Source organism: Pieris rapae, chromosome 22, assembly GCF_905147795.1.
Source record: "Pieris rapae chromosome 22, ilPieRapa1.1, whole genome shotgun sequence".
Lineage (NCBI taxonomy): Eukaryota > Metazoa > Arthropoda > Insecta > Lepidoptera > Pieridae > Pieris > Pieris rapae.
The window spans coordinates 4,586,263-4,614,003 of record NC_059530.1 but is presented as its reverse complement, the minus strand read 5'-3'; the positions used below and the strand labels follow the sequence as shown (position 1 = coordinate 4,614,003).

The following is a 27,741-nucleotide window of genomic DNA, read 5'->3' as shown; positions in this document are numbered from 1 at the left end:
GAATTACAACAAATTATTAGATGTGCATTCCCTAATTTCCTCAAATATAAATCATGGCATAAAATCTGATAAAAGCCAAGAGGCTGATAGATGGTTAAAAAATGATTACAGTAGGTACTCGAATATCGGGTTTTTAGCTATTGCATAGATTTTACCGCGTGCTTTAAGTGCGGCGGCCGAATCAAGAACTTCCGTAACGAAAATAAAAACCTAACACACGGTGACGTAATAGGTGCGGCCAAAACCGGCGGTATATATATTGGTCACTGGCAAACCCGAGTCTACCACAGTCAATAACTATTTGCAAACATAAAAAAAAATGCTCGCAGATCGTCTGCCAGCATTTTTTGGCGTCAGCTACTTTTACATACACTTTTCGTTTTAATTAAATTCTCAATAATAAATGTAATACGATAAACTAACGACAAAAATGTTGCGTCTCGAATAACAATGAATGAGTGCGACGACAGAAGCTATTGTCGACAGGATAGATATTTTAAGTTGGCGGGAAAGTAAGATTTTGACAGCATCTCTTAATGAACCGGTGAATAATGAGGCGAGGTGTTGTGTTGCACGAGCTCGCACTAATTAACGCAAGAGTGCTTATTTTATGCACACAAGCCGACATTTTAGCTCGTGTTTTATAATTATTTACGATATAAGAATCCTGCAACTTTGATTTGGCCCCTTTGGAGTAAAGACTCTTGGCTTGTGAGTTCCCACCTCAGAGCTGGTGCATTTCTTAACGAATAAGTATCGCAATACAGCGAGGAAAACCTTCAACAAAAGAGTGTACTGATTCTTAAAATGCCGGCTGCGCGCCTGCGAGCCTTCTGGCAGTGCGAGTGTCCATGGGCGGCGGTGTCACTGAACATTAGTTGAGGCCCGTCTGCCTCCTGTAACAGAAAAAAAATAAGGAAAGATACACTGCCACACCAACTTTTTAAATTTAAATTACTATGTAAGTTTAAATATTGTAAATACTGTATTTGTGTTTAACATAAATCCAGTTTCCTGTATTATCGATAGATATATGCCAAAACTTCAACTTATAAATCTTTTTGCTGTAAAAAGATTGTAACAAAAAGCTCACGGTGTTAAACTAGATGCCTGAAGAGAACACTACTGTACATATTCAAATACTTAAGACTAATAAAATAATGAATACACAGAAACAATAATCACAGATTGAACAAATAGATGATCTGTTGCAAACAGTACATTTCATTCTCCTCACTTGACATTAAAAGTACCGTAAGTAAGAAAAAAATATTCATATTAAAACACGTTGCCATTTTCACAGCAGGTAGAAACTTGTTAGACATCCGTGGCGTGGTCGCATAGTTTTTATCGTTATAATCGCGCGTGCAGCGGTCACTAGCTCCGAAGCGCCCGACCTCTAACTCGGAAACCAGAAACAAAAAGAGCATTGCAGGCACGGGCCGTGAGAACGCGTCTTCACCATTTATCTTGTACGGTCGGGACTGGACCAGACTGCTTTTATTGCATTGAATTCTTAAATATAGGTGTACGGATTGTGGAGGACCGCTACACTACTAATATGATTGCGCCGACTTTGCGATTAAGAGTGAACGAGATTCTTTTCTTACTTAACTATTTTGTTCTCACGGTTGGTGATTTTAATTGATTTTCTTGTCTTTTATTAACTTAACTTTTACACATTAGTAACTGATAATTAGTTTTCCGTCGTTTCGCGTGCTTTACAGCGTGCATGGTAACGGTCACTAAAGACAAAAGGTGTTAGCTTCAATCCGGTAAAAAAGTGTTTTCTTTAACAGCACTTATTAAATAATTAATATCCCTAAATCAAGTCAAAAATTATAGTATGAAACTTCCGTTAACTTTGTAGCTCCCTGGTACGACTGCCATAGCAACTGCCAAAATAAATTAAAATAAAAAGGATTTTAAAACAAAATCAAAAAGGCGCCTTAAGTCATTAGCCTTATTGTCATTCCTAAAAGTGACTGGTTTTCTTTCGAAGTAGGTAAAAAAATAATAACCCTTTATTACTTAGATTACATGCTAAATTTAAAGTAATGTAATTAATATTTATAATACTTAACTAAAGTAATTTATATTTATAATACTTTACTTCAATCGGTGAATCGTTATTTATTTATATGCTTGTCATGCTTGTCAAAGGCACGTTTATTTTTTGACGCTTATACATATCTAAGCTATTTAAGCTAAGAAATGTATGTAACGGCATCATATAGATTATTTTAATTCAACACTGGAGCCATCATGTGTATGTAAGTTCAATTTTGTTAAGCAACATCGGTTTATAACCCAAGTCAATCATAATAAAACAAATCTAAGTTATCCCGATTAACCACGGAAATGATGTGCACTAGACGTAATGTTCAGCGTCAATATTACAAAAAGATCGACGCCACAAAATCAATTTCATGTACTGTTATGTTATAACTTGTTTTGGTTGTGAGTTTCTATTCGAAATTTAAAAATAGGGAAGGCGATTTTGCTCTTCCCTAACAAGTAGTTTTGTATTAGTTCTGTTTTCAACGTTGTTCAATAGTATGTGCATTGTGCAATTGTTGAAGCGCCTTACAAAACAATATCTTTAACAGCGATTTAGAAGAGTTTGTTACGGCCTTGATTTGAAAATGGCAGTAAATTTAAATTTAGAAGCATTATTTTTTATTAACGAGAACATTATATTTTGACGTTAAGTTCCATGTATTTCTTTATTTTCTTTTCTTTTACTTATGTATGTACCCTTTTTTCTATTTATTAATTATTATTATTACTATCCAGGTAAAGAAGATTGTTAATACTGTTTGTGTGTTGGAAATAAATACTGTTATGACTTACTAATATTTAAACTATTACATTTAAAGTTTTGTAATATTTAAATACTTTTTCAACTCATTTTAATTCATGCAACCGTCTTTGTCTGTATTAAACTGTCTCAATTAACCTTTTATTTTAAAATATACAAACGTCAGGTGGCTGACACACGCCATATGGTAAATCTTTGGTGCCAGACGTCAGTAATTGATTAATGGTTTCTCGGAGCGACCTTAAATACTTTTTTGTAATCTCGGCTAATAATACCTTCGGATTGTGTTAAAAATGACCATATGGTCTTTACGCAACAGTTGTCGAATTATCCCTTACCTGAGATAACTGTGTATCCTGGCCGTGATATTTATATAAAAAGTGGATGGAGAAATCGATATGTTCAGGTTTTTGAATTAAGATCATCACATATCTTTGTTAATTTTTATAAGTCATGTCTGTCTGAGATACTGAGACTGAGATATTAACTTTATGATTTAACTGAAGATTAAGCAGTAATTTATGTCTAACCTAATTCACTAAAAATATTGTTTAACATAAGAAAGTGTACAATGACACTGCTTACAGTATTTATTAAAAAATAAAGTCCACTTTCTGAGGAGTGAGAAAAGATCTATAACCTATAGGTATTTTCTCAGGTTAAAGGTAAGTAGTTTCTCAGGCTATAGTCATTTTATCAGGTTATAGTTATTTTTTCATGTTATAAGTTAAATGCGGTAAATAAAGGCCACCTTAATTGAGAACTTAATATTAAAATAAAATAAATAAAATTATCACAGAGATATCATTTATTCTTTAATTAGTATATATATTATTTTTAACTTTACAATTTCGGAAGTCTTAGGTATTGTCACAGGGCTCTGTATCCTAATCATACAATGAGCCTACTGTGACACACGCTAGCTAAGGCATACGTGTATCCTCATGAAGTTTTTCTTTATCAAGCGAGTGTTAATTGCGCACAATAAAAGTCTAATGTTACCATATACTCCGTCAATACTCTACTTGTATGATGCCTTTGATTTACATAGAAGTATAACCAGAAACATTTGTTCACAGAATCGCTGGCACGGGTATGTCGAGTGGAATGGGAGGAACTCTCGGCGGCCACTGCCAACTGGCGAATCAGCCGCTGGTGATGCCAGTCTTCCCACCTCGAACTAGTCAACCGAGCCCCGTTCCAGTGTACTCCCCCTCACGGTTTCACATAGACAAGAGATGTCAGCACCGATGCACGTGGAAGTGCTTAGCCATAGCGATGATATGTCTGTGCGTAATACTCGCAGCGATGCTCGCCTATTTTATAGGTAAGTTTAGACAATCAAATTAATTAGTAGTTTTTTTTTATAGAACAGGGGGCAAACGGGCAGGAGGCTCACCTGATGTTAAGTGATACCGCCGCCCATGGACACTCTCAATGCCAGCGGGCTCGCGAGTGCATTGCCGGCCTTTGAAGAATTGGCACGCTCTTTTCATGAAGTTAAGTTAAACTCGTAAAAACAATATATACAAACAAATCTGTACACTATTTTGTACCTTTTTACAGAAATACTGCCTATGCCAATATGATAATGTCGATATAATTAAGTACTATTAAACACAATATACACAATATCGCTACTGTAAATTCACTTTGCGAATTTATAAATATGTCTATAGTAAGACAGCATTCAGTAGGCGTCTTTGTTCACGGGAGACTGGTTCTTGGTACCGCCAACAACATAGGCCTTCGCCGTTTCACATATCCCATAGGTACAGAGAAATAGTACCTAATAGTAAACTAAAAAAACATGACATTGAAAAAAAACAGTAAAAAAATAATTGTGAAGAAGTGTAGATTGCGAAACAAACATACATATATATAATACTATTTAGTGATTATGCAGAAAAAAATCTCTGAAATCTTAATGTTAGAGACAATATATAACTAACGAAAACAGAGAAAAAAAAATCTCACTAAACCGACAATATCAAATATTTTTAAAATCTCGTATAGCCAAGGGCGTTGGGGGCGCCCATATTAAAAAATACCGAACCTTAATACATTAGAACTAGAATTGAGGGGACAGAATTAAGTTAATCTATCAAAGGGGTTTTAAAACATGAAAAAGTTATTACTAAATATTTGTTTTTTTTAACAGCTAACATATATTACAGGACCTGGATGACCGAGCTTTGCTCGGTATTTTTTTATTATTATAAATCGTGTTTTTTGTAAATTATATTTAAGTACGAATTAATAAAATGATGAAATATGAATAATATTTTTCGAGCTTACCGACAGAATAATAAAAAAGAAAAGGAACTGGTTTTTTTAAAGTTATTAATTTAAAGAAAAAGTCATGAGTGTGATAGAACACGAATAAAATGAAATTTTCTAGAAATGATTCCTAGCTAGATCGATTTATCGCCCCCAAAACCCCCCGTATACTTAATTTCATTAAAATCGTTGGAGCCGATTCCGAGATTCCAATTACATATATATATACAAGAATTGCTCGTGTAAAGATATAAGATGTGGCAAAAAAAGAATTACACTAACGATATAGCCAAAGATGGGATATATAATATAAACAAAAGGATTCAAACATTTAGGAAAGGAAAAACTTAATAATACCTAATTCCGCTGTGTTGCGTGATGTGAAACGAGTGTTTGCTATAAATGATTCCAAAATGTAGGAGGACATTGTTGAGATTTTGGAATAAAAACATATTTTCATAAACTTTTTTATAAAACTACGAGCAAACCTAAAAAAAAGTCTTTTAAGAATTGTTACGTTTTCTTGACGTACTCTTAAGTCGAATTGGTTCAGAATTCTGTAAACTGTTTAAAAGCCACAAACAAAGCCTAAACAAGTCAGGGGTTATGTTGAAATAATATATGGACTCATGCATTTCGTCTTAGATTCGATTTGTTTATACATAAGCTCCATTAAAAAAACATTGTATTTCTCATGCCTAATACTTTTATTTCTCAGGTCTAAATCTTTTATTTCTCAGGCCTAAATCTCTAATTACTGCATCTTCTTTTCTAACACGGACTTTTTGGTTCTAAAGCCTGCTTCCTTATGTTTCTAATGAAAAACAAAGACGCCTAACAAGCCGTGTTATAAAACCCAATGTTTTGTATAAAAATCATCTCTGCTTCGAAAATAAATCACATTCAAACGTTAAAGCATTCTCTTTTTATGGCTAGGAAATGTTAGAACAAAATGTTAATATAAATAACGTTGTTTAGTTAATCACAGCGGGATGGCTGTCCGTTCATTAAGCCGGCATTTTATTTACTCATTTCGAATACAGATTAGATTGTTTCCAATATAAATATTTTCTACTGCATTAGTGTGTTTACTTTGAAAAACGGGAATAGATGTGTTCTGTGAAGTGACGGGAAGTAAATCTCGCCCTTATATGTATTATTAATTATCTATCTATCTATATTTTTTAAATTCTTATAAATATCTGTAATCCTTATTGAGATATTAGAGACATTGATTCTGTGCGTATTGTACAGTGTTCTAACGACAACAACACACCCACTAAAATACCCATTTTTACCGTTGTACATCCGTATATGGGCTGCGATTACTGCCCCTTTGCAATGTCAGCGATTTTTGAAGCTAATTTTGTCAGGCTAAATTTGTTTGCGATGTAAGTAAGTAAAAATTATGTACACGATATTACGTAGCTTATCAAAAGCGCCTAATTATTTTAGAACATATAAATAAATCTGTGATAATGTAGGAGTCAAATTGTGAAAGAATTTTTAAAATCGGTCCAGTACTTTTTGAGCCAATTCGATACAAACATACTTTTATATGCCATTCCTTCCTCTTTGTAATATATAGTAAAGATTTCTATATAATATTGATGATTCTAGAACTATCGTGGTTAAATCAAAAAGAAAATTAAAAATGGCGTTAAGCTTCACCGATGAAAGACGGAAATAATTTAAAGATTACTCGAAGCATTTTCTAATCAGAAAATATTAGAGTCGCCCCTATTGGAGAAAATCCATCGCTGCGGGCTGTCGGCAAATTAGAAACATGCAGGTTTTCGCCTAAGGGAATAAAAATAAGTACTTAGACTTATAAGGGTATTGGATGAAATAGAACGTCATTCCTTACTTGTTCATCAATTTCCAAGCATATTTCAACTAAACCACTATAACTACTACTAGTGGCTTCAGCTACATTGGCTGTCTATCAATATACTTTCTTTCTATAAGTGCATTATACAATCGAACGGTGAAGGAAAACATCGTGAGGAAACTGGCTCGCATTAGACCCGAAAAGTCGAGTGTGTCAGAGAGGTTAATCACCTACTTGCCTATAAGACAAATTATCATGAAACTTATACAGAAATTTGAGGAACTGACCTAAAGAACGTTGTGGTTTATTTAATTTAATTATTAACTCTACGTTACATTACAATATAAAACATGAACATAATTAAAAGAAAAGGAGGGCAACTGGTATGACTTTCGAACGATCTCTTCCAGGCAACTACTATTTTATATATTTTGGCAAAGATTTTCAAGCTCCGCAAAAATAATCGTTATTAATCAGGCATTTAATTTAAAACCATACATATATATACATAAACCTTCCTCACAAACCACTCCATCTTAGTGAAGACCCTACAAGAATATGTTGTCTTTTTGAGTAAATCGCTTTCATACAGACAGCCAGACGCAGCGACCTTTTTTTTATGAGAAAGTTATATAATCGTTAAAGGCGAATTATCACATGTTAATATTTACTGGTAAGACTTAAATGTACTATAAGCCTAGTTTAGTTAAATAATAATCAATTTACCTTTATATTCGACTTATGGTCAAGAAAAGAGCGTACCAATTCTTACATGTCGGCAACGTGCTTGTGAACCTTCTGGCAATGTGTATGCCCATGGGCGGCGGTATTACTTATCACTTATCAAATGTACGAATGTAATGTACAAATGTACGAATGTACTACCTCCTACCCGTTTGCCACCTATTACATAAAAAAGTTTATGAATCAGAGATATGCTGACGTGATAACCAATGCTAATGAAGAAAATCGATAAGTTTGACATCAAAATTGTTTGATCAAACAAATGTTTGAAATCAAATATTCTTTGTTTGTTTAATTCTCAAGAGTACACACACTAGAGTACAGGGTCTGGTAAAATAACTTAGGGTTAATAACAGTAATAATAATACTAAATATATTACCTTTGGTATTTCTTTTTTATTTTTGTATCTATGGTATCTGAAAAATAATACCAGTAGTAAAACAGTACCTAATATATTATACTGAATCTGTTTTGTGATAATTTATTTTAATAGGCATGCACAGATGCCTGCAAACCGTCGACTTTTGACTAAGTATTCCCGGTTCATGCGATGTTTTCCTTTACTGTATGTAGACATACATGTTTTATACATTCTCGCAAGTTTACATATATACAGGCACGCATTGAACTCGGTTAATAACAAGGTAAACAGAAAAAAATAAATCATTCGTCTAACCCGCGGCAATGCGTTGCCTCAAGCCCTTCGCTTCTGTTTTATCGAGGTTATAAATTATATCCCCGTCCCTTGTAATTTTACTGCGAATATAAAATTGCAATCTCAACTTACAAAGCTAAAACATGTATTTAATTATTTTCGATATCTGTTCATTCACGCTTTCGAAATGGCGCCAAATAAACATTCTCTATTCAAATATTTTAATTTTTTTTTTGATTTAGATTTTATGGTTTGAAATATTCTTAGGTTGATAGAAGTATTTGAAAATGGAACACATGGAAGTATTACCTATGAAAGCCTGAATCATATTTTCTAAGTTGAGATATGTAATTAACAAATCAACCATAATAAGCTTAATCCTCCTTAACACCATTAACATATTAAAATACAATTAATAGATCAAAAGTGTTAAAGAATTTAAAAATATTACAAGAATCTTGACTGGCCACATTACTGGTCATAAACAATCATCATAAAAAATAAAATAAGTATTCATTAAAGAGATTGTAAATTTTATTTTCTCCGGGTGTCAAATAATTAAATTCTAGGGCTGTTAATTAAAATGTAATGATAAAAACTTATTCATATTTTTTCCAATCCTTAATTTTGAATATATACAGTCTAGATTTATGCATTTTTTCTTGTTATTTATTTTTTTATCTACGTTCTGTATTATTCATCGGAACGCCTTCAAATGTAAAGGCCTTCATGGCTTTCTTTCTCCATAAGCTTCCTGCTTATGCTTCAATATCTTCTATCCAGATTTTTATTTTTAATTAAATTAATTAACAATACATTTTTTAAATAATATTGCAAATGATGGCCTTCCTCTTCCAGGTAACCCTTTTAAAGAAAATAGTAAGAATTGTATTGCAGGAACGAAACATAATTTATATTTCACATTATGTGACATTTAGCCGCTTTGTGTTGCTTGACAAACATCATATGAATTTCTACTACGTATTAGCTTAAATTAAAAAAAACTTTCAAAATATGTTATATCAAATAAATAAATAATTACGTTTAAAAAATAATTAATTGCAATTTATACTATCTCGAATATTTGAAAATGGAACATAAAAATTAATTAAAGACTACTTCGAACTCACACAGCTGAAACCGCAGACACATTTAAGAAAGCGCAAAAATAGCATCAAAAAGATGCCGCGTAAGACTGTTAACTACTGACCTACATTCGACTTAAATCGATCCAGCGAAAGCCCATTTCAAACATTTTTAGCGGCTTAATTAATTTTAACATCCCGAATTAACTTCACCCTCTTAAGATTTATATCTCGTTGTTATGTAAAGGAACAGATAACATTGAATAAAAACTCTTTAAATAATTATAATATTCTAACTATAAATATTGAATTTGAATTTGGAATTTACAAAATTCTTCATTATTGCTTATGTTATCTGTGTAAACTGTAAACTATATTTGCAGCGCGCTGTCATTCGCTGACAGTTTTTTTAAGTGACAGTTAGGTGTGTAAATTTAATATCGAGTTACGTTTTCTTAAATATTCTAGTGTTCTATTCAGAATTAACTTTGCCCTCTTAAGATTTCTATCTCGTAGTTACATAAGGTATAGAAACAGAAAATATTTAGAATATAAATTTACTAAAAACGATGTTCCTATTCTTACGTCTTTTTAGAAATAACGAAGTGTCACTTAGTTGTCACATATTTAGAGATGCCTTCAAAATTGTGTTTCTCGACTGTTTGAGGTTGTATTTGGTCTGTTTTTAAAATGTTATATTGCGTTTTGACACAAATATGATGTTAATATAAAGGTCATCTAGTTGTCGATAATGTTTATTTACCTTTCTAGTGTTCCGTTCAACTTCCTTAAATTTTACAAAATGACAAAATGATCACAACAAAAATAGTCCCATCCGTTCGCGGTGACCAAACTCAGAACGTGGGTGCGTGTGGTAAGACTGCGTAAAATCTGCGCTACGAGCACAGATTTTACGCAGCGACAGCCATTTTTGTCCCTCTATAATATGGAATAAAGATTTACAATAACGCTTTTTTACAGTCGGCCAGTATTAAGCAAGGTCTGGTTATATAAGAAATTCTCCCCACTTTTATATTTATTTAAACTTTAAAATTTTTTTAATGGGTTATGATTTTTTTTTTAATTATTGATTTTATTTTTACCAATCAAAACCTAGTGAAAGATAGCATGTCTAAGTCAAGGTCATTGAACTCACTCAACCAAAAACAATCCTCAAATTTTTTTATGGAAGCGATAATTTAATTCACATTTTCCCTTAATTTGTATAGCAATAGAGTAATATCAACAGCTCGATATTCCGACGGATATATCGTATCGGATCTTTCATTTAGAAATCTATTAAATTATGGAAAGAGATAAGCTATAAGCACCCTGCATACTGATGTTGGATACACGAATTTCTAATTGAATGACTTATACGCCTCCAAATCACCGCTTTAGATTCCACAGATACGCCGCGCCGTCTCACAGATAAGCATAACACGCCGACAATTTTGTTCTAAATTCGAATATTTTACCGTCACATCAAAGTCTTAAGTATAATTAGTTATATAATTACAGTTGAAAGTTTTCCTATTACATAAGTTATAGTTGAATCGATACTTTTGAATAAATACGGAGTAAAACTTCTAATGTAATTATGCGAAGTTCTATGTTATAGCCCGAGGGAGTTGTGATCGAATAAAATTGGGGTAGGGCAAAGACTACAATTCAAACAATGTTGACAGTATTTTTGGTATCGGATTTCGGCGAGTCAAATGTCAATTTGGTTTAATAAAATATAAACTATAAGGCAAGGCAAATTTGAACATTATTAGTATGAATATATAACTTAAGTTAACTTACTTATTTGGTGACAGATAATATTCTTTTTACACTTATAGTCCAAAAATTGTCTATGTATTTTTGAAAGCTTCACTTACTTTTGCTGACAAGAGGAATAAATTGCAGTAAATCTGATTACATAATATTTGAACGGCCCCTTTATAACTCATTAAAAAATAATATGAATTGTAAAATTCATACGATTTTTTGAATAACAGAGCGCTATGATCGCCTAAAAACTGATATACGGTTTGACGATTTTTTGATGATGTTAAATCATATGATAAGATGATAAAAATATATAAAAAAAACATTAAAAATATAAATAAATAATTCGAAAATAGATTTTTTTCTTTCTCCTTTTTTTCCAGGTCTGGGCCTCAGATTTCTTACAAATTCTAGTTTCATGATCAATTTTCATAATAAATGGGATTGAAACTAGATTTAGGCAGAGCAACACGTCATTTGACAGTTCTATATGGAACACAAAGCAATATTTTGTCGAGTACGCCTATTCCGGATGTGAATAAAAAGCGATATTAGCCGACATTAATCCTAATCTTACTGGTTTAGAACATCTGTTGCACCCTTCATTAGATCACGTACATTGCAACTTTTTAATGTAATTGAAATTTTGGACCCCAAATGTTTTATTAAAGCTTTCTACAAATTTAATGCAAGGGCGATATGTGTGTTGCTTTGTTAAAAAATTGTTTCAAAAAACATAACTGGTAGTAAGTAATACATTTCTTTCTAGATAACATATAGTTACACATTTCACTCATTCACCCACACACTCATACACTTCACGAGTGCATAAAAAAATATTTATAGAGAAGAGCTGGGCATTTACACAGTATTTTTTACTTAAAAGATTTCCTAAATCTTAAACATTGTAATGATTTGTAATATATAAATATAAACATTTTTATGTTTATTTCTCTTTGAATTGAATCATACCCACAGTTTCATAGAAGTATATTTTCGAAAATTTTACAAATCTTATATTATGTATTTTGAAAAAACATTTTATTTGTCATTCTTTAATAAAACTAAAGCTTACAAAAATGATATACACAATAGTCACACATACGATTTCAAAAACACGTACAGATACACCAATATTCATCAGTAATAAATATATATTTTAGTAATATTACTGGGGCTGTGCATGGTAACTCTTTGTTAATACATTTGGTTTTGTAATTTTTATAAAAGCTATTGGCTACTTAAATAAAAATAAATAAATAGTGTAAGAATTTCGTAAGCAATATATATTATTTATAAAATAATAATGCTTATCTCTATAATGTACAATTTGTATTGTTATTTTTGTGTTGGCAACATTTTTAAATAAGAACTTTTTAGTGCAGTTGACTAACGTAAATCTAGAACAAAATGGAGTCACCTATATTTTAATAATGTACAATGGTTTATACGTTATGACATTTCTATTTAAAAGTGCCTTAATATTTGCATATTAACCTAATAATACAAGGATAAAGTAAATAATAAACCAATTTTTCAATACTAAAAAATTGAGGTGAAATGCGACAATATTTAAAGCCATTGCAAATACAAACATACTAGACGACGGTCAAATCTTAACGCTATTAGAAAAATTTAAACAGTTCTAATTATACCCATTAAAATACATTTCCAACAGCCGGTTCTTAATCTTAATTACATTATCTATCGATTTAAAATCTTATCAACACTTAAAAGCAATTAATAACGAAGATTTATTACGTCACATTGTCACTTTGAAATGGATATTTCAGTATGTTCGCGATATGGCGGACCTCACCCTTATCATATTTATAAAGAAAGAGATGTGATTACCGTCTCATGTTGAAAAAGGGAGATAGAGTGAAGATTTATCACGTGACTAATACCGAGTCTGCCTTCCCTCGGGACTCAAACGAGTTTCGCTCCCCCATCTCAGATGCAATCTATGCTGAATCGTATTACAATAAATTGTATTAACTCGAAAAATACTTCGTGTGTCCACAACTTTGAGTTAAATTATTTTGTGCACTTCCTTTAACTTCTCAAGAACATTGTGTGTCTTGTCTAGGACTTAGATTTCTGTACTCGCCAACTTTTTGTATCTAAGGCCAGTTGGCTTCCTCGCGCTGGTTTCCTTGAGTAAATGTTAAATGCACACATTGATAGTCCTTTGGTGCACAGCTGGGGATCGAACCTGCGACCTCAGGGACGAAAGACGCCCGTTGAAGCCACTTATTGTATATTACAATAGTAAAGTAGAAAAGCAATCAAGAAACAGAATACTTATTTGATAACAATACACGATAAAATAATACAAAAAAACAACAACAATGAATAATATAATATTACAAACAAACGCACGGGTGGACTTTTTTTTTACAATTATGTAGAAATTGATATGTTCTATAATATTGTGAAACATTTGTTTGGTTCTATCATTAATAGTTTTTACAGCGCATGCGATGAAATATATTTTATAGGCATTTTTTACACAGGTAACATTATTATAGTTTTAGTAGGGTACCTTATTTTTCTTGCAATTAAATTAGTCTATCATAATGACTAGGTGACAGAATTTTTAAAATCGGTCCAGTACTTTAGAGCAATTCTTTACAAACATACTTACATAACATTCTTTTCTCTTTATATTAGAGATATATGTATCAGCAAACATGGTCCATCTGCACACAATCGTTTCGTGATCTGAGACGTATTCAATGTTACCCTATTTCCGTAAATTTATAGATTTTACGAGGGATCATCTAAAAGTCGCGATACCACATTGCAATTTATCATTTTTGTGGGCGGAAATTGCGTCATTTACGCTCGTTCGCCCGTACTTCTCTCTTGTTTACGACTGTTAGAACTAAAATTAATTATAGAAGTTCTTTGTCGCTTTAAATTACATTGTGACGTATAAATATAATAATAATAGCCTATATTCGAGTACTATAATAAGGATTACACCAAGATTATGGTATTTATTAGACACGATCTCCGACTTGGAAGATCTCCTTAATATTTTATTTGTCTCTCATCTTCGCTACTATTTTCCAAGTTTGTTGAGTGTCTATGGGCATCACTGAGCATCAGATGGGCCCACGCCTTAATGTAAATTTTTTTTATGATTTTTTTTATCCATCATAAGTAAATTTAATGGGTTCACTATGACGTAGAATGTCATCTATGGGGCTTTAATGAATAAAAAAAATCAGTGGCGCTACAACCTCTTTAGTTCCTGGCCTCAGATTTCTGAATCTGTTTCATGATCATTTTTAAATTTAATAGGCGAGCAGGTGATCAGCCTCCAGTGCCTAACACACGTCGTCGACTTTTTGGGTCTAAGTAAGACATGTCGGTTTCCTCACGTTGTTTTCCTTCACCGTTTGAGCAAATGTTAAATGCGCACATTGAAAGAAAGTCCATTGGTGCACAGCCCGGGATCGAACCTACGAACTCAGGTATGAGAGTCTCACGCTGAAGCCACTAGGCCAACACTGCTCGGCTTTAATCAATACCATGAATAAATTACCAATTTAACTACAGATCGGGAGATAAAACTTATTATCGACCCTCCAGTTAACGTAAATTGCCCAATTCAGAGTGCAAGCCAAATGGCGTCAACGCATCGAGATTCTTATCACCAAATCTAGGGATAGATGGCCCGACGACCATTGATAACATAATAGCTGCGACGCACGCTCCATACTCATAAATTACATTAATAAAAATCACTTCCCATTTAAATTGGATGGACTATTTATTGGTAGTATCGTTAAAACTAATCACATGGTAATATATTTAAATCAGGCTTACGATTAAAGACTTAAAAATATTGCCTAGAATCGCAAATATATTGTTTTATTATTTATTAAAGTTCACTAGCAGTGAGCAGGATGACCAGTGTTGGCCTAGAAGCTTCAGTTTGTGACTCTCATCCCTGATGTCGTAGGTTCGATACCCGGTTGTGCACCAATTGACATTCGCACGAACGGTGAAGAAAACATCGTGAGGAAACCGGCTTGCCTTAGACCCAGAAAGTCGAGTGCGACAGACAGACATTTTTTTAAATTTATCAATCACTACCTAATATATATTCAAATCTAGTCACAACATATGTAGATATTATGTAGTAATATTAAATAAAACTAGTAAATATTATGGAACATTATCTAGCCTAACTTAGGAACTGGTAGTAAATGTACATTTAACTTGTTTACCTATGCATAAAGATATTATGAGTTTAAGTTAGGAGTAGTAAAAATTTGAAGTTACCAAATTTACTATATTGATATTTAAGTCTCTATAAGGGCGAAGACTGTACTTTTCTTCGGCTGTTAGCTTTATAAAAACTTGTAAATTCACGGTTTGATAAAAAACTGACGAAAGCCTGTCGTGTTTAAGCTTAGAACCGTGAAGAATTACCCTATTAAATTACGTAGCACGGTGCTGATACTATAGATTGGTTATCGGTATAGCAAGAAACGAACGATAGATGCTTACACCGAATCCAATTGTTCCGTCATAGTTGTACGAAATGCGCTGCGCAATCCGTCGGTTAATTAAAACTCAACGGGACGACACCCTACTCATGCATGCTCTCAAACGTCACATTCTCCAGTGACATCTCTTTATGAACCCGATTTTGTATTGTGACGTTAGATGTGTCGCAATTGACATCAATTTAACATACGGCTATAGCTGGCGTCCGTAACGAATCAATCATATATGAATGTATTGGATTTAGAAATAAAGATGAGAAACGTTTGATTTGACACACACATATAAAATAAATACAAACGTTTTAATTAAGAATGGACCCTACATTGCTGTAACACTGATTTTCAGTGACACATAGGTTTTTTAAATATCAGTTACAGCGGTGAAAAGATGAAAACAAATAAATCAAATATTATCCCAAATGTATTGTATTAATTATAAAGAAAGAGGAAAAAACGTTTATATCATTAAAGCACACACACAACACACACATATAACAGAATTACGAACACTTTAATAACAAATTGGGCCCTAAGTTACTGCCACCAGTAACTCTTTTCAGTGTCAATCTTATGGCAGTTATATACACTGAACAAAAACAAAAAAATAACAATTAAGTAAAATAAAATAAAATTAAATAAGTAAAGTAAAATAAAAAAATCAAATAACAAATTCAAAAAGAATTTATGACAATGCAACTAAATACCCGATACAGCCGACTGATATACCAAAAATTTACTTTTATATATTATTTACAAAAGACGTAATTTGTATGACGTGGATTGGATTGGAGGTGGCAGGTAGTTCCAACATTTAGTTGCTCTGTCACCGCGGAAGACGGTATTCTATCTTTAGAGACAATAACTTAATTAATCTCTCTTACATGATACGTTTGATTTGTGTCGCCTTTATTCTCTATTTCCTTCTTTTGTTTCAGCATTATCGTCAATTAAAAGTAATATAGACAATTCTAATTGCATACTGGTTCAAGATGTAAAGGCTGTTACGCATTCTCATGGGATAAGAGATGCATTATCAACATCTTCGCCTTCTGATGGTATGAATGTTTTCATGAATAGGGTTAATTTTGGTGAACATATTTCTAAATGAATATTTATTCCAGAATCGATATCTACGTCGTCTTTAGGATGGTCAACGACAGCTGAAGCGGCTATAGAATCAGCAGTGATACCACAGCAAGCCCAACAAGCGGCACCACCGCCTTGGTCACCCGCCTTAGAAGTTAGAGAATTTGACCAACTACATAGTGCAACCATACCGGCTTATCAATTCTGGAGCTCTGAGTTTAGGAATAAACAGCCAGCGTTCGTCAGTCTTAACTTCACAGTGCCATGGGGTGCAAATTTCGCTGTATACGGTAGAAGAAATGTCGCACCAAGTGTCACCCAATACGACTTTGTGGAGTTCATTCGTGGTGGTAGAGTTGATCACAGACTTAGACGAAAAAGAAGTACGCTCTCGCGAGACATTACTGACCACAATTTTAACGATTTCGAATCATTATTCATCTCTCCTAAATCTCATCAAAGATGGAACCATACAATATCGAGGCGGTCTACTGATATGAGAGTGAATGTCAGCATTCTACAGTATCTGGATACAGGAAGATGGTTCATATCAATTTACAATGACGAACTCCAACCGCACAGAGTTGAAATGATAGTAACTGAAGCGGAAGGTGTAACTAACTCCTGTCCAGATGACTGTTCAGGTCATGGATCCTGTTATCTGGGAAAATGCGATTGTTCGGACGGTTTTGAAGGCCATGATTGCTCGAAAAGTAAGTAATGAATAGTTTTGTGTATTGTGTATGAAGAACATGAATGAAAAATGTTTATTGTTATTTTAGGCGTGTGCCCCGTACTTTGTTCTGGTCATGGTGCTTACGCGGGTGGAATTTGTCATTGCTCAGAAGGTTGGAAAGGAGCTGAATGCGATGTGCCGGCCCACGATTGTGAACCCGCTGATTGTTCGGGAAGGGGACGGTGTATTGCGGGACAATGTCATTGTAAGCCTGGATGGAAAGGAGTTAAATGTGATGAAGGTATTTTCACTTTAATTACTTAGGAAACAACTGTTTGATAGTTCGCTATTGCCATCGTTAACAATGAGCTATGAGCCTTTAAATGGAATACGTAATGAATTAATATTTAATATGTTAGACATTATTTGAAACTTAAACTTTATAGATAGTAAAAATAGCCGTTATTCGAATACTATTTTTGACTAAATTAAGTACATGCTATTTTTGTATTATCGTTAATCTAAGTACCTACTCGACGAAGAGAACTTAAGGTTTCCTTCAAATTCGTCCCCTTCTCTTCACAAATTCATTCCACAATTTTCCAATTCATCCCCGCTATCATCATTCCATCTTCCCAAGTCTCTGAGCGTCATCACTTATTTAATATATAGTTTTTTATTTCGAAAAACTCATGAAAAACTTTATTTACATACATAATAAATAGTTGTAACTTATCATGTATGAAGTTTTCTGAGAAAATAAATAAAGATCATTATTATTATTATTATTATGCATCTTATAACCTACGTAAAGACTTCAAGTAATAAATTCATCGTACAAAAGACGCTCTTAGTGAACACGCGCTCAAGATTTTTTCTTATTCTTTTAACGATCCAAAAACCACCTCATCATTCCCAAAAAAAGCGTGTAATTAATTCTATAATGCAGAGGATTGTCTGGATCCTACGTGCGGCGGTCACGGATCCTGTGTTCGTGGAAGATGTGTTTGTCGCGCCGGATGGAGAGGTGCAGCATGCACAGACCGTGATGCCAGGGTCCAAAGATGCCTCCCAGCTTGCTCTCAGAGAGGCATCTATGATCTTGATGCTGGGAGATGCGTTTGTGATCCACTGTATACCGGCGATGATTGCTCTCAAGGTAAGGGTTAAAAGACTGGCGATCCGATCATTATAATATTACGAATATATATATATTATTTTATTTCCAACACACCAATATACAGTATTTATTATTACTATGTAATGGTATATTAAAAAATATATATAATAAAATTAGAAAACATTAGTACACAAAACTAAAAGAAAACTAATCCTTAAACAAACGACGATTAATATTTAATATTACAAAAGAAAGTAGTTAAGTTTAAATACCTAATAATATTCATATTACATTACATTACTACCAAAATATAGAACAATAGAACTTGATATTTTATCGTTACAAACTTAAAAATTACGTGTAGTATGTGCTATATAAATTATTATCGTTTATACAATTTTGGGATAACATATCACCATACAATTTTGTCTACCTATATTTTGCGAACACAATTATAGAATCTTCCTATTCCCAAATTCATAATGAAATTACCTACAGTGGTATGTTCACTGGATTGTGGGCCTCACGGAGTTTGCGCGGAAGGCGTATGTCGCTGTGACGATGGATGGACAGGATCGATGTGTGACCAAAGACCATGCGATACACGGTGTCATGAACATGGGCAATGTAAGAATGGCACCTGTGTTTGTACGCAGGGTTGGAATGGACGACATTGTACCATACGTGAGTATCTTCTATATGGACTTATGCAAAAACTGTGGAGTCGCCTCTCAGTGAGCGTTTCCCTGGGAGATTGACCTTCATTTATTAAAAGCCTCCTCCCTTAAAAGCTGGCAACGCACCCGGCTTCGTTGACTCACCTATTTGGGAGACCCCTACGGAGCTTACGATCGTGTCGTAAATGTCACAAATAATTTATTCAATTATAGTTAATAATAATTTTCCTAACGACACGCCAAGTAAATAGGACATCGTCATGGTTCGCTATAAATTTCAATAATTACATCACTATCACTCGGGACAGGTATTGCTGCTAAAAGCAGTTTCTTCCATTCATAGAATCTTAAACAATTAACCAAACAAAAAAATGCGACTATGTTACTGCGACTATTCAACAATCAAAATCGGTTCAGCCGTTATTAAGATACATGTAAGCAATGATTAACTACTAATTCGTTCTTTTCAATATATGTAGTACAGAACTAATGATTATTACTTTTGTCAAAAGCTTTAAGTGTATTACATTATGAGTATGACGCTATGACAACCAAAACGTGTAGTTTCGGTCCGTGACTTTGACATTTAACATAATAGAACGAATTTCTCGATATTTTTATTTGAATACAAGGTTTACTAAATGCCAACTTATTAATTCTATGCATTAGATTTTTAGACTTATAACTCAACAAGCTCACTGTAATATTTCCGAAGCAATTCGTCTTAGGGTCCTTCAGAGCGTACCAAAAATACGCCGGCAATATACATGCGAGCCTAACATTGTGTGTTCCTTCCCGTTTATGTTAATAAAATAAAATGTATAATAATTAAATTAAATCGTTTATTTGCTAAGATTGTGGTACAATTAGATAGATTAGATTTATATTTAGGCGTGCAAATGTCATATTAATTTTTATAATGTCATATAATAAAAACATTAACGTCATAATAAGTTATTTAGAGTTAGTGTCAATTTATGACCTAATACTCGCCCACAAAGGCACCTTGTCTTTAAAAACGTCATAAAAGCAATCCTTGGCAAATATTTAATTATAAGTATATACTAAAGAGTTGTGTTCTTAAAACTGATGTCTGGTATTCAAAAAGCAACGTAAAATTTCTAGGTTTGATTCTTGGCGAGACATTTTCTTCCCTACATTTGATTTTAACACTTTTCTATATAGTTACTGATTATCAAATTGTCTAGCTGGTTGTCCCAATGGGTGCTCGCGTCATGGACAGTGCCTCCTCGAAGACGGTGTATATCGGTGTTCCTGCGCTGATGGCTGGGCTGGAACTGACTGTTCCATTGCTCTTGAACTTTCTTGCAGCGACAACGAGGACAACGACGAAGGTAAAGTAATATTTGAAATATATAACATCGTGTTTTACGCCGATGTATCGATTTTTATACTATTCTGACGCACTAAAAAGATAAAAAAGTTGACTATTATTTTAAATAAATAATAATAATGAAATAAATCCAATCAAATCTTTAGAACTACTAAATTACAACTAAATGAAATCATTTACGCGACATTGAGGAGGACTTAAAAATTCTAACCTAAATTATTAAACTTGTTCGTACAGTCCACGGGTTCATGACTATACTATACTATACTATGGTTTTGTATAACGATTAGGTTTCTCATACATTAATTAAGAACACATGTTCAGAACAGCTCCGTAACATGTAGCTAAACGTTTGTAAAACGAATCTACCGAATTTTGAAGATGGCATGACGGACTGCTCGGATTCCGAATGCTGCAGTCGCCCTGAATGCACTGAACACATCATGTGTTTGGCCTCCAATGACCCCGTCGAGGTTCTGCTTCGTAAACAACCACCATCAGTTACCGCTTCCTTCTACCAACGAGTCAAGTTCCTCATAGAAGAGAACTCTGTCCAGAGTTACGCGCATATGGACGAATACTCTGAAAGGTAAGTCATCTAGTTTGTAGGATTCAACACCATGTAAAAATGAAGTAGGCCGTTTACTGGATAAGTTACAATTTGCACAGCAAAATGTTAGTGCTCATGATGATCTAGTGTATCATATTGGATAGTAATCATAAAAACATGATGTAGGAATTAGCACCTGACCATATCCCACTCATCTTCCTTAACCCCTCCAAGGATTTGGTGTGTTTCTTTTATTTTAACTTAAATTAAGATTTTTGTTTCATCTGGTGGAAGTTTTTTGATTTTCCTATTCTTTACCGAAGTTTTGATGTCCTGGCATGGATGATTTTTTTTGTTTGTAATTTTAATAAAGTGTGCATTTTTTCATCTTATGTTTTCACACCAGATCCGATGTGTTGTGTATTGTCTAATGTTAATCCTTTGTGTGTGTCTTACCCTACCTGTTTGTCTAAAACAAAGCGTCTAATACGATTAACTTATCTATCAGGATTATAACAGTGCTCAGCTTTAAAGCAGTTTTGTTTGTCTTTATTTGGTACGTAAACACAATTTGGAATATTCTCGATTTCTAGACTCGAATCATGACAGACGCCTTCACTCATAACAGTTACAGAATTATGTTTCAATAAATGTTAGGTTTCTCTCATGATCGGAGTCGAGCGTCCTTAAAAATAACAAGACAGGAAAACCATTCATTTTCCAAAAAGACAAAGACAGAATAAAACGATCAGAAGAAATCCGAACAATAACGAACAAGACAAAGCAAAACTGAGAAAATAAAGTAGTAAACCCACCTCGCTTTATATGCAAAAGCGCCTCAAAAGTTTGTTTGCATTAAAACACAAGCCGCTTCACTATTTTATTTGTGTTGAGGAGTCTGGAAGGGTTATATTGCGTTCTGGCATTTGTTTCTTTAGATGTGAATAACATAACACTTGACGAACCTTCGTTTATTCACCATCCAGCATGTCTATCACTTCATGTTTAAATAGAACCATTATCTTGGTGCAACCTTTTAAATACGTATACTTTGATTGATATGAAATTTATATTAAACGATAATAGTGGTGGTTTTGTTCTAATGCAAACGGGCTTTTTGAATCTAAACATGTGACGAAATTCTAATATTATTAATCATACTAAAACAAGTGTTAAAACGCAAGGTAACCGGGGTAGACGAACGCAATCGTTCGCGTCGATTGCTGTCGGGGTGGGGTTGCACTGAGGGTTGTAGGTATCTGTGTAGTAATCTGTCCTGTCTTTCTGTGTCCCTGTGCCGCCGTGTGTCCGCCACTCCTAGCGAGTTCTGGAATTCCTTTACACCATGGTAAGTGTCAGTCAGCCCGCCCTCGCCCCTCAGTGTTCTGTATCTGTTGACCTCTTCCCTTTTGTTGCTACTCCTGCATATATGTGTGATGCTCAGCCCTCCGCATGCCCGACCGGCACGCGAAAGGCGGTACTTTAGCTTTTTATATTTCGTTCACTCCTTTGTATTTGTTTACTCTCTGTGTATGTAACATCTGTATGTCTGTCTTGTATGTTCTTTGTGGTGGCGACAAGTTTAACAAATTGATCCGTAAATCAGTGCGTTCGCTATCTTGTACTGTAATTGGAATTTTCTCATGCACTTGTCGCCGCCGCAATGTTTTTGTAATGTTTATTGTTCTCGTCTACTGTGCTTATATTATAGCTCACATATACTATGGTATATTTTTGTTAGACAATGTGAAAATTAGGAAAATCATTACGCTTTCACGCAAGACGTTAGTAACACATTAGGTTCTATATGTACAAAAGTGAGACGCGAATCGTATAAGTTGAATCGAGCAAAATTCAGCGAACACGCTAAATTAGCTTCAAATGAACTTACCCCTTTATGTGTTCCTTACCCTTTGTCTGCGTCTTTCATCTGTTAACCAAACCCTTACCCTCTGCCCAAGCTCTATGTGTTTAGATCCTACCGTCGTAACTAACCAAATATAACTTTTGAATGTTCTCGGCTACTTCACAGCAAGACGGTAGTACGTCGACTTGTACTATACAATCATTGCTTACATTACACACGGTCATTGATAATACTTAATTAGCACTTCGAAATTGGTGCAAATAAAATATTTTATAATCTGTTTAGTCTTAAGTATATAATGGTTATCTTTTACCATCTGTACATATATGTTTCTAATTTCGTAGAATATTGTCTGCGAAAACAGCTGTTTTGTCTATACCATAAAGTTGTGTTTAAATTTAGAACTTTTAGAACTGAATTATATTCTCTATGATAGTTAATGGTAACTCTTTCTTTGGTAAGTTTCAGCTCTCCTGGTTTAGCGAATTTTAATTCTCTGAAGAAGACGGATGACGGTAATGTTTTGATTATAAGAGGATAATAACATTTCATGCTTTTAAAATTGTTTTGCAGTACATAGAATATTTTCTTGCACCAATTTCAAGTGTCCCAGCGATATTGAACATTGACAATTGACATACTTGTATAATGTCAACAAATTACTATTATGGTCTATGTGGCAGCTGTTACATGCATATAACCTACGTTCCTAGGAAGATTTCAGTTTACATTATTTGAAAATGTTTGATATTAAATTCGCAAATGTCAACTGGAATTTACCCTATATTTAGCTGATCCTGAAGAGAATGTGCGATGCTAATAACTTCTTTTATTTTTCAATTTTTATTTTCATACTTCACTTTCACAGTGTTTTTAGAAACTGATAAAACGTGCGAGCACAGTTCCACTAATTTGTGAAGCTGCAATCAATGAAACGATTCACAAGGTTCTCCATACTCAATTATAATTATATATTTTCCTAGCTAACACCGACTACCAAATAGTTTGTATCATAGACTACTAAAGATGATAGAACTGTAAAGACTATACTTCTATATATTGACAACAATAAACTTTAAACATTAAAAATAAACGAATATAATATATATTTTTCTAGCAAGTGACATACCAAATAGTTTGTGTACCACAGATACAAATGATATGACATTACAATGTTCTACTGAGACTTAGATACATAGACAATAATAAATGTTTACAGAATAAACATTTTCATAATTTAGTCAATAGCTTATATAATCTTAAGACATCAATCAAATTCCATTTTATATAGCTATTCAATGTTTTGATAAAATATTTTTTTATACAGTTTTACTAAAATTTTGCTATAACATTTTTTATTTATTTCAACTGAATTTAATTGGTAAAATCGCCTGCAGACGATTGGCAATAAAAATAATTTCATAGAACGTGTTCGGTCCCGCACTTGACCTATCCGAAGTACGCCGGAGATGCCAACTTGAGTATATTTAATAGTCTGAAACTTTTTAGGTCGACCTTTCAATAAAATTATTTCGAATTTTTTTAGCTTTCATATTCATTCCACCATCGAAAAATCGAGAAACAAACTTTGTATTTACTTTAAATAGATGTAGATTCTCATTTAAAGACAGACATTTTATTATTAATACAAAGTATAGACAGACTTAACATTGTTTTTATTTATTTATTAACACTTCGTTACATAACAATATAAAAATTTAACATGATTAAATGAAAAGGAATAATTTAACTGTTAACTGGCGGTTTGATCGTTTTCAAGCGATCTCTTACAGGCAAACACTATGAGTAAAGAAAAAAAAAATGTATTGTCTAAAGTTTTATAATTTAAATTTCTATACATTCAACATGGGTAGGGATGCCAACAGGCTCGAATTTAAGGACGTGGAATAAGTGATACCATGATAATCTTATGTTCCAAAATAAACGTATTTTATTTTATTGTTTTGTCATAATTCGAGTAAGTGTAAAGGTATATATATTTAGCAATTCACTTACACAATAATCTGTGTAATAATTTTAAAACATACTTTAAATAAAATATTTACTAAAAATATTAACACGAATTACACAATTTAACGAGAGCTTTCAGTATATGTTCATCTTAAAGGAGTTAGAACATATCATAATTTTGAATACTAATTATTTTTTTAATACTTGTGAATCGTATCATACTGTGCTCTGCGTTATATCTGGGCCCGATCTGATGAGGCCTGGTATGTGCAGCCGAGTGTCGGTGATGCGGGGCCAGGTTGTGTCTCCCCAGGGGTTGGGGATAATCGGCATCAGAGTCTCCGTGGATAGAGAGGCTCGTTTCGGCTTCACGCTTACAAGACAAGGTGGATGGTACGTATTTAGTTAATCTATTTAAGTATTTTTGGTCATATGTACAAAGTATTCTCGATTGCTGGATCTTATATCTATAGTGTAATCTTCTATATATAGTCGAATCACGTATCCGTACGCAAATGTAGTTAAAAAAAAGATATATATATATAAATATAACATATATATATATGCATAAACGGGGCACAAACACGCGTCAGGTATATAAAGTAAACCTAAGAGTAACGGAACAAATCATAGATTTATTTGTTTACGCCATTGTGCGTTGAAGCACAAAATTCATTGATTTTACGGACTTTAACCTTGAAAAAGCATATACTTATTGTCGTTAGACGAATTTAAGAAAATACCATACAAATTCCTAAAGGGCCGGCAACGCATTACCGAGCCCTCTGGCATCGAGTGTCTATATCACTTAACATTAGATGAGCACACAAAAACATTGTCCGCGATTTGAGAATTAATTAATAAAAATTAGAATTTTAATTAATTAATTTTTTAATTAAAAAGATGTTTTTGTGTGTTTTGTATATTTATTTAACTCTGTTGCGAAAATCGGTACAAATTATAGTAATTTATATATATGGACTACCGCTCAGTTATAATATAACGTTAAACTTTTGCCGTGCACCACCACTATGTAGAACCTGCTACCTTAAGTATTTCCGAACCAATTCGACTTAGGGTCCTTCAAGAAAAGATCGTACCAATTCTTAAAAGGTCGGCGGTGCGCTTGCAAGCCTCTTGATTTCTAGCCTCCTGCCCGTTTGCCTACTGTGTAACATAAAAACTAATAGAATTATTTTTATATGCATTTGTCCTGAATGTTATTTATATAATACAAACCACAGTAAATGTCTGAACATATAATATTAGTTAAATGTCTTATACGTAATAACTTTGAAGATGACAGTAGAAAATGATGTTTGTTAATTTTAAAAAAATCTCTTTCTCAAATTCTCTCAAATATTTGGAAATTTAATTAAAAATGTTATATATGTATGTATTTTTTATGTATACTTTGTTATATTAATTATAGGTAGTAAGAAAGAAATAATACTAATAAGTAAAAGCTAATCTCTACGATTACAATTGCATTGCAATTCACTAATTAATACAACAGAATTATAAATACAAGAATTACATAAGTCACGATTATGTAATTGTTATGGAAGAGCTGGGAACAGGTATTTTATAGCTATTCCCAAATCGTACACAATGCAGAAGTATTAGGCGGGAAGAAAAGTTTTTAAGCTAACATAGAAAAATCGTTTTTTAATAAAAAATGATTATTTACTATAGTTGCCTTCGAGAGCGATACGAATATGGTAATTTAATTTTATTCGATACCATTTTTATAGTACTATTTGTCAGTAGCCCCAAAAAAGGATTCAGTTTCAATCTAGAACAAAACGCTGTTTCTTAATAAAACACTATATAAGTACATAATTAAATTTTGTAAACAGTTTGCATTTTCAAAATTGTAATATATAAATATAATATACCATTAGAGCAATTACTTTAATTTAAATACTTTAAAATCCAAAATGTTCTAACAATGTCCATTTTTGGACAGATTAAAAATCGGTTTCTTGTAGTCTTTGATCACCATAGACTATAACGTATTAGACGTGAATTCCACTCCTTAGCTATAAATTAAAGAACAACTACCATAAATTACAGAAGCTTATAAAAGAACGCGCTCGGGTGGAGTGTAGTTCGCAAATTATTCGCTTGTTAATTGGAAACAGGCCCGGTGGAGACAGCCGACAGGCGAGGACACGTGCGACGATGGCCGGGAGTTATTTTTAACCTACCCGCGACTTCCTTATAGGGTAAACACACCCTTTGTATGCAAAATTCCTTCTTTACATAAAAATATCCGGTTAAATTAAGGACTAGTTGACAGACGTTGCCCTGTACTTATATAAAAAAAATTTAGCGATTCTCGAATCGACAACGAAAAGATATTCTCATACAGTAATAGTTAGTTCTCATTGTCAAAATGCGTGCAAAAATACGTCATTATTTTTTAAAATTAATATACGAACTTATGTTATCTTACGCTTGAAAAAAAATACACGTCTAATTGATAATCTTCTCATTTAATTGATTTGATATAAGATTTACAAAATAACGGTTTTAAGGACAACAGAGAGATGTATTTAACTAGCGGACCCGACAGACTAGCTATCATCAGATCAAACTGCACTGCAAAGAATGTCATGCATAATATTGAAAACTATACTTCAGAAAACATTTAAACGCTTATATTTTATACGCGGTTATATCTCTTTCCGTCTCTTACTGTCATATAAATTTCACGCTGTGATG

At 33.1% G+C, this 27,741-nt stretch overlaps 1 protein-coding gene across 5 annotated transcripts in view; it reads left to right on the top strand.

The window, feature by feature from the left end:
- The window catches only part of LOC110996534 (teneurin-a), an 80,586-nt gene that overhangs the window by 33,846 nt on the left and 18,999 nt on the right, over positions 1-27,741 (top strand). For 4 of the 5 annotated variants that reach the window (XM_045633067.1, XM_045633068.1, XM_045633070.1 and 1 more), the window contains 10 exons: positions 3,901-4,148; positions 16,649-16,768; positions 16,835-17,512; positions 17,582-17,776; positions 18,425-18,634; positions 19,094-19,279; positions 20,481-20,627; positions 21,008-21,215; positions 22,498-22,524; positions 25,288-25,407. In XM_045633067.1, the coding sequence (XP_045489023.1) occupies positions 3,901-4,148; positions 16,649-16,768; positions 16,835-17,512; positions 17,582-17,776; positions 18,425-18,634; positions 19,094-19,279; positions 20,481-20,627; positions 21,008-21,215; positions 22,498-22,524; positions 25,288-25,407 (2,139 nt within the window). The remainder of the gene's footprint in view (positions 1-3,900; positions 4,149-16,648; positions 16,769-16,834; positions 17,513-17,581; positions 17,777-18,424; positions 18,635-19,093; positions 19,280-20,480; positions 20,628-21,007; positions 21,216-22,497; positions 22,525-25,287; positions 25,408-27,741) is intronic. The other variant, XM_022264262.2, reaches the window with a different exon arrangement.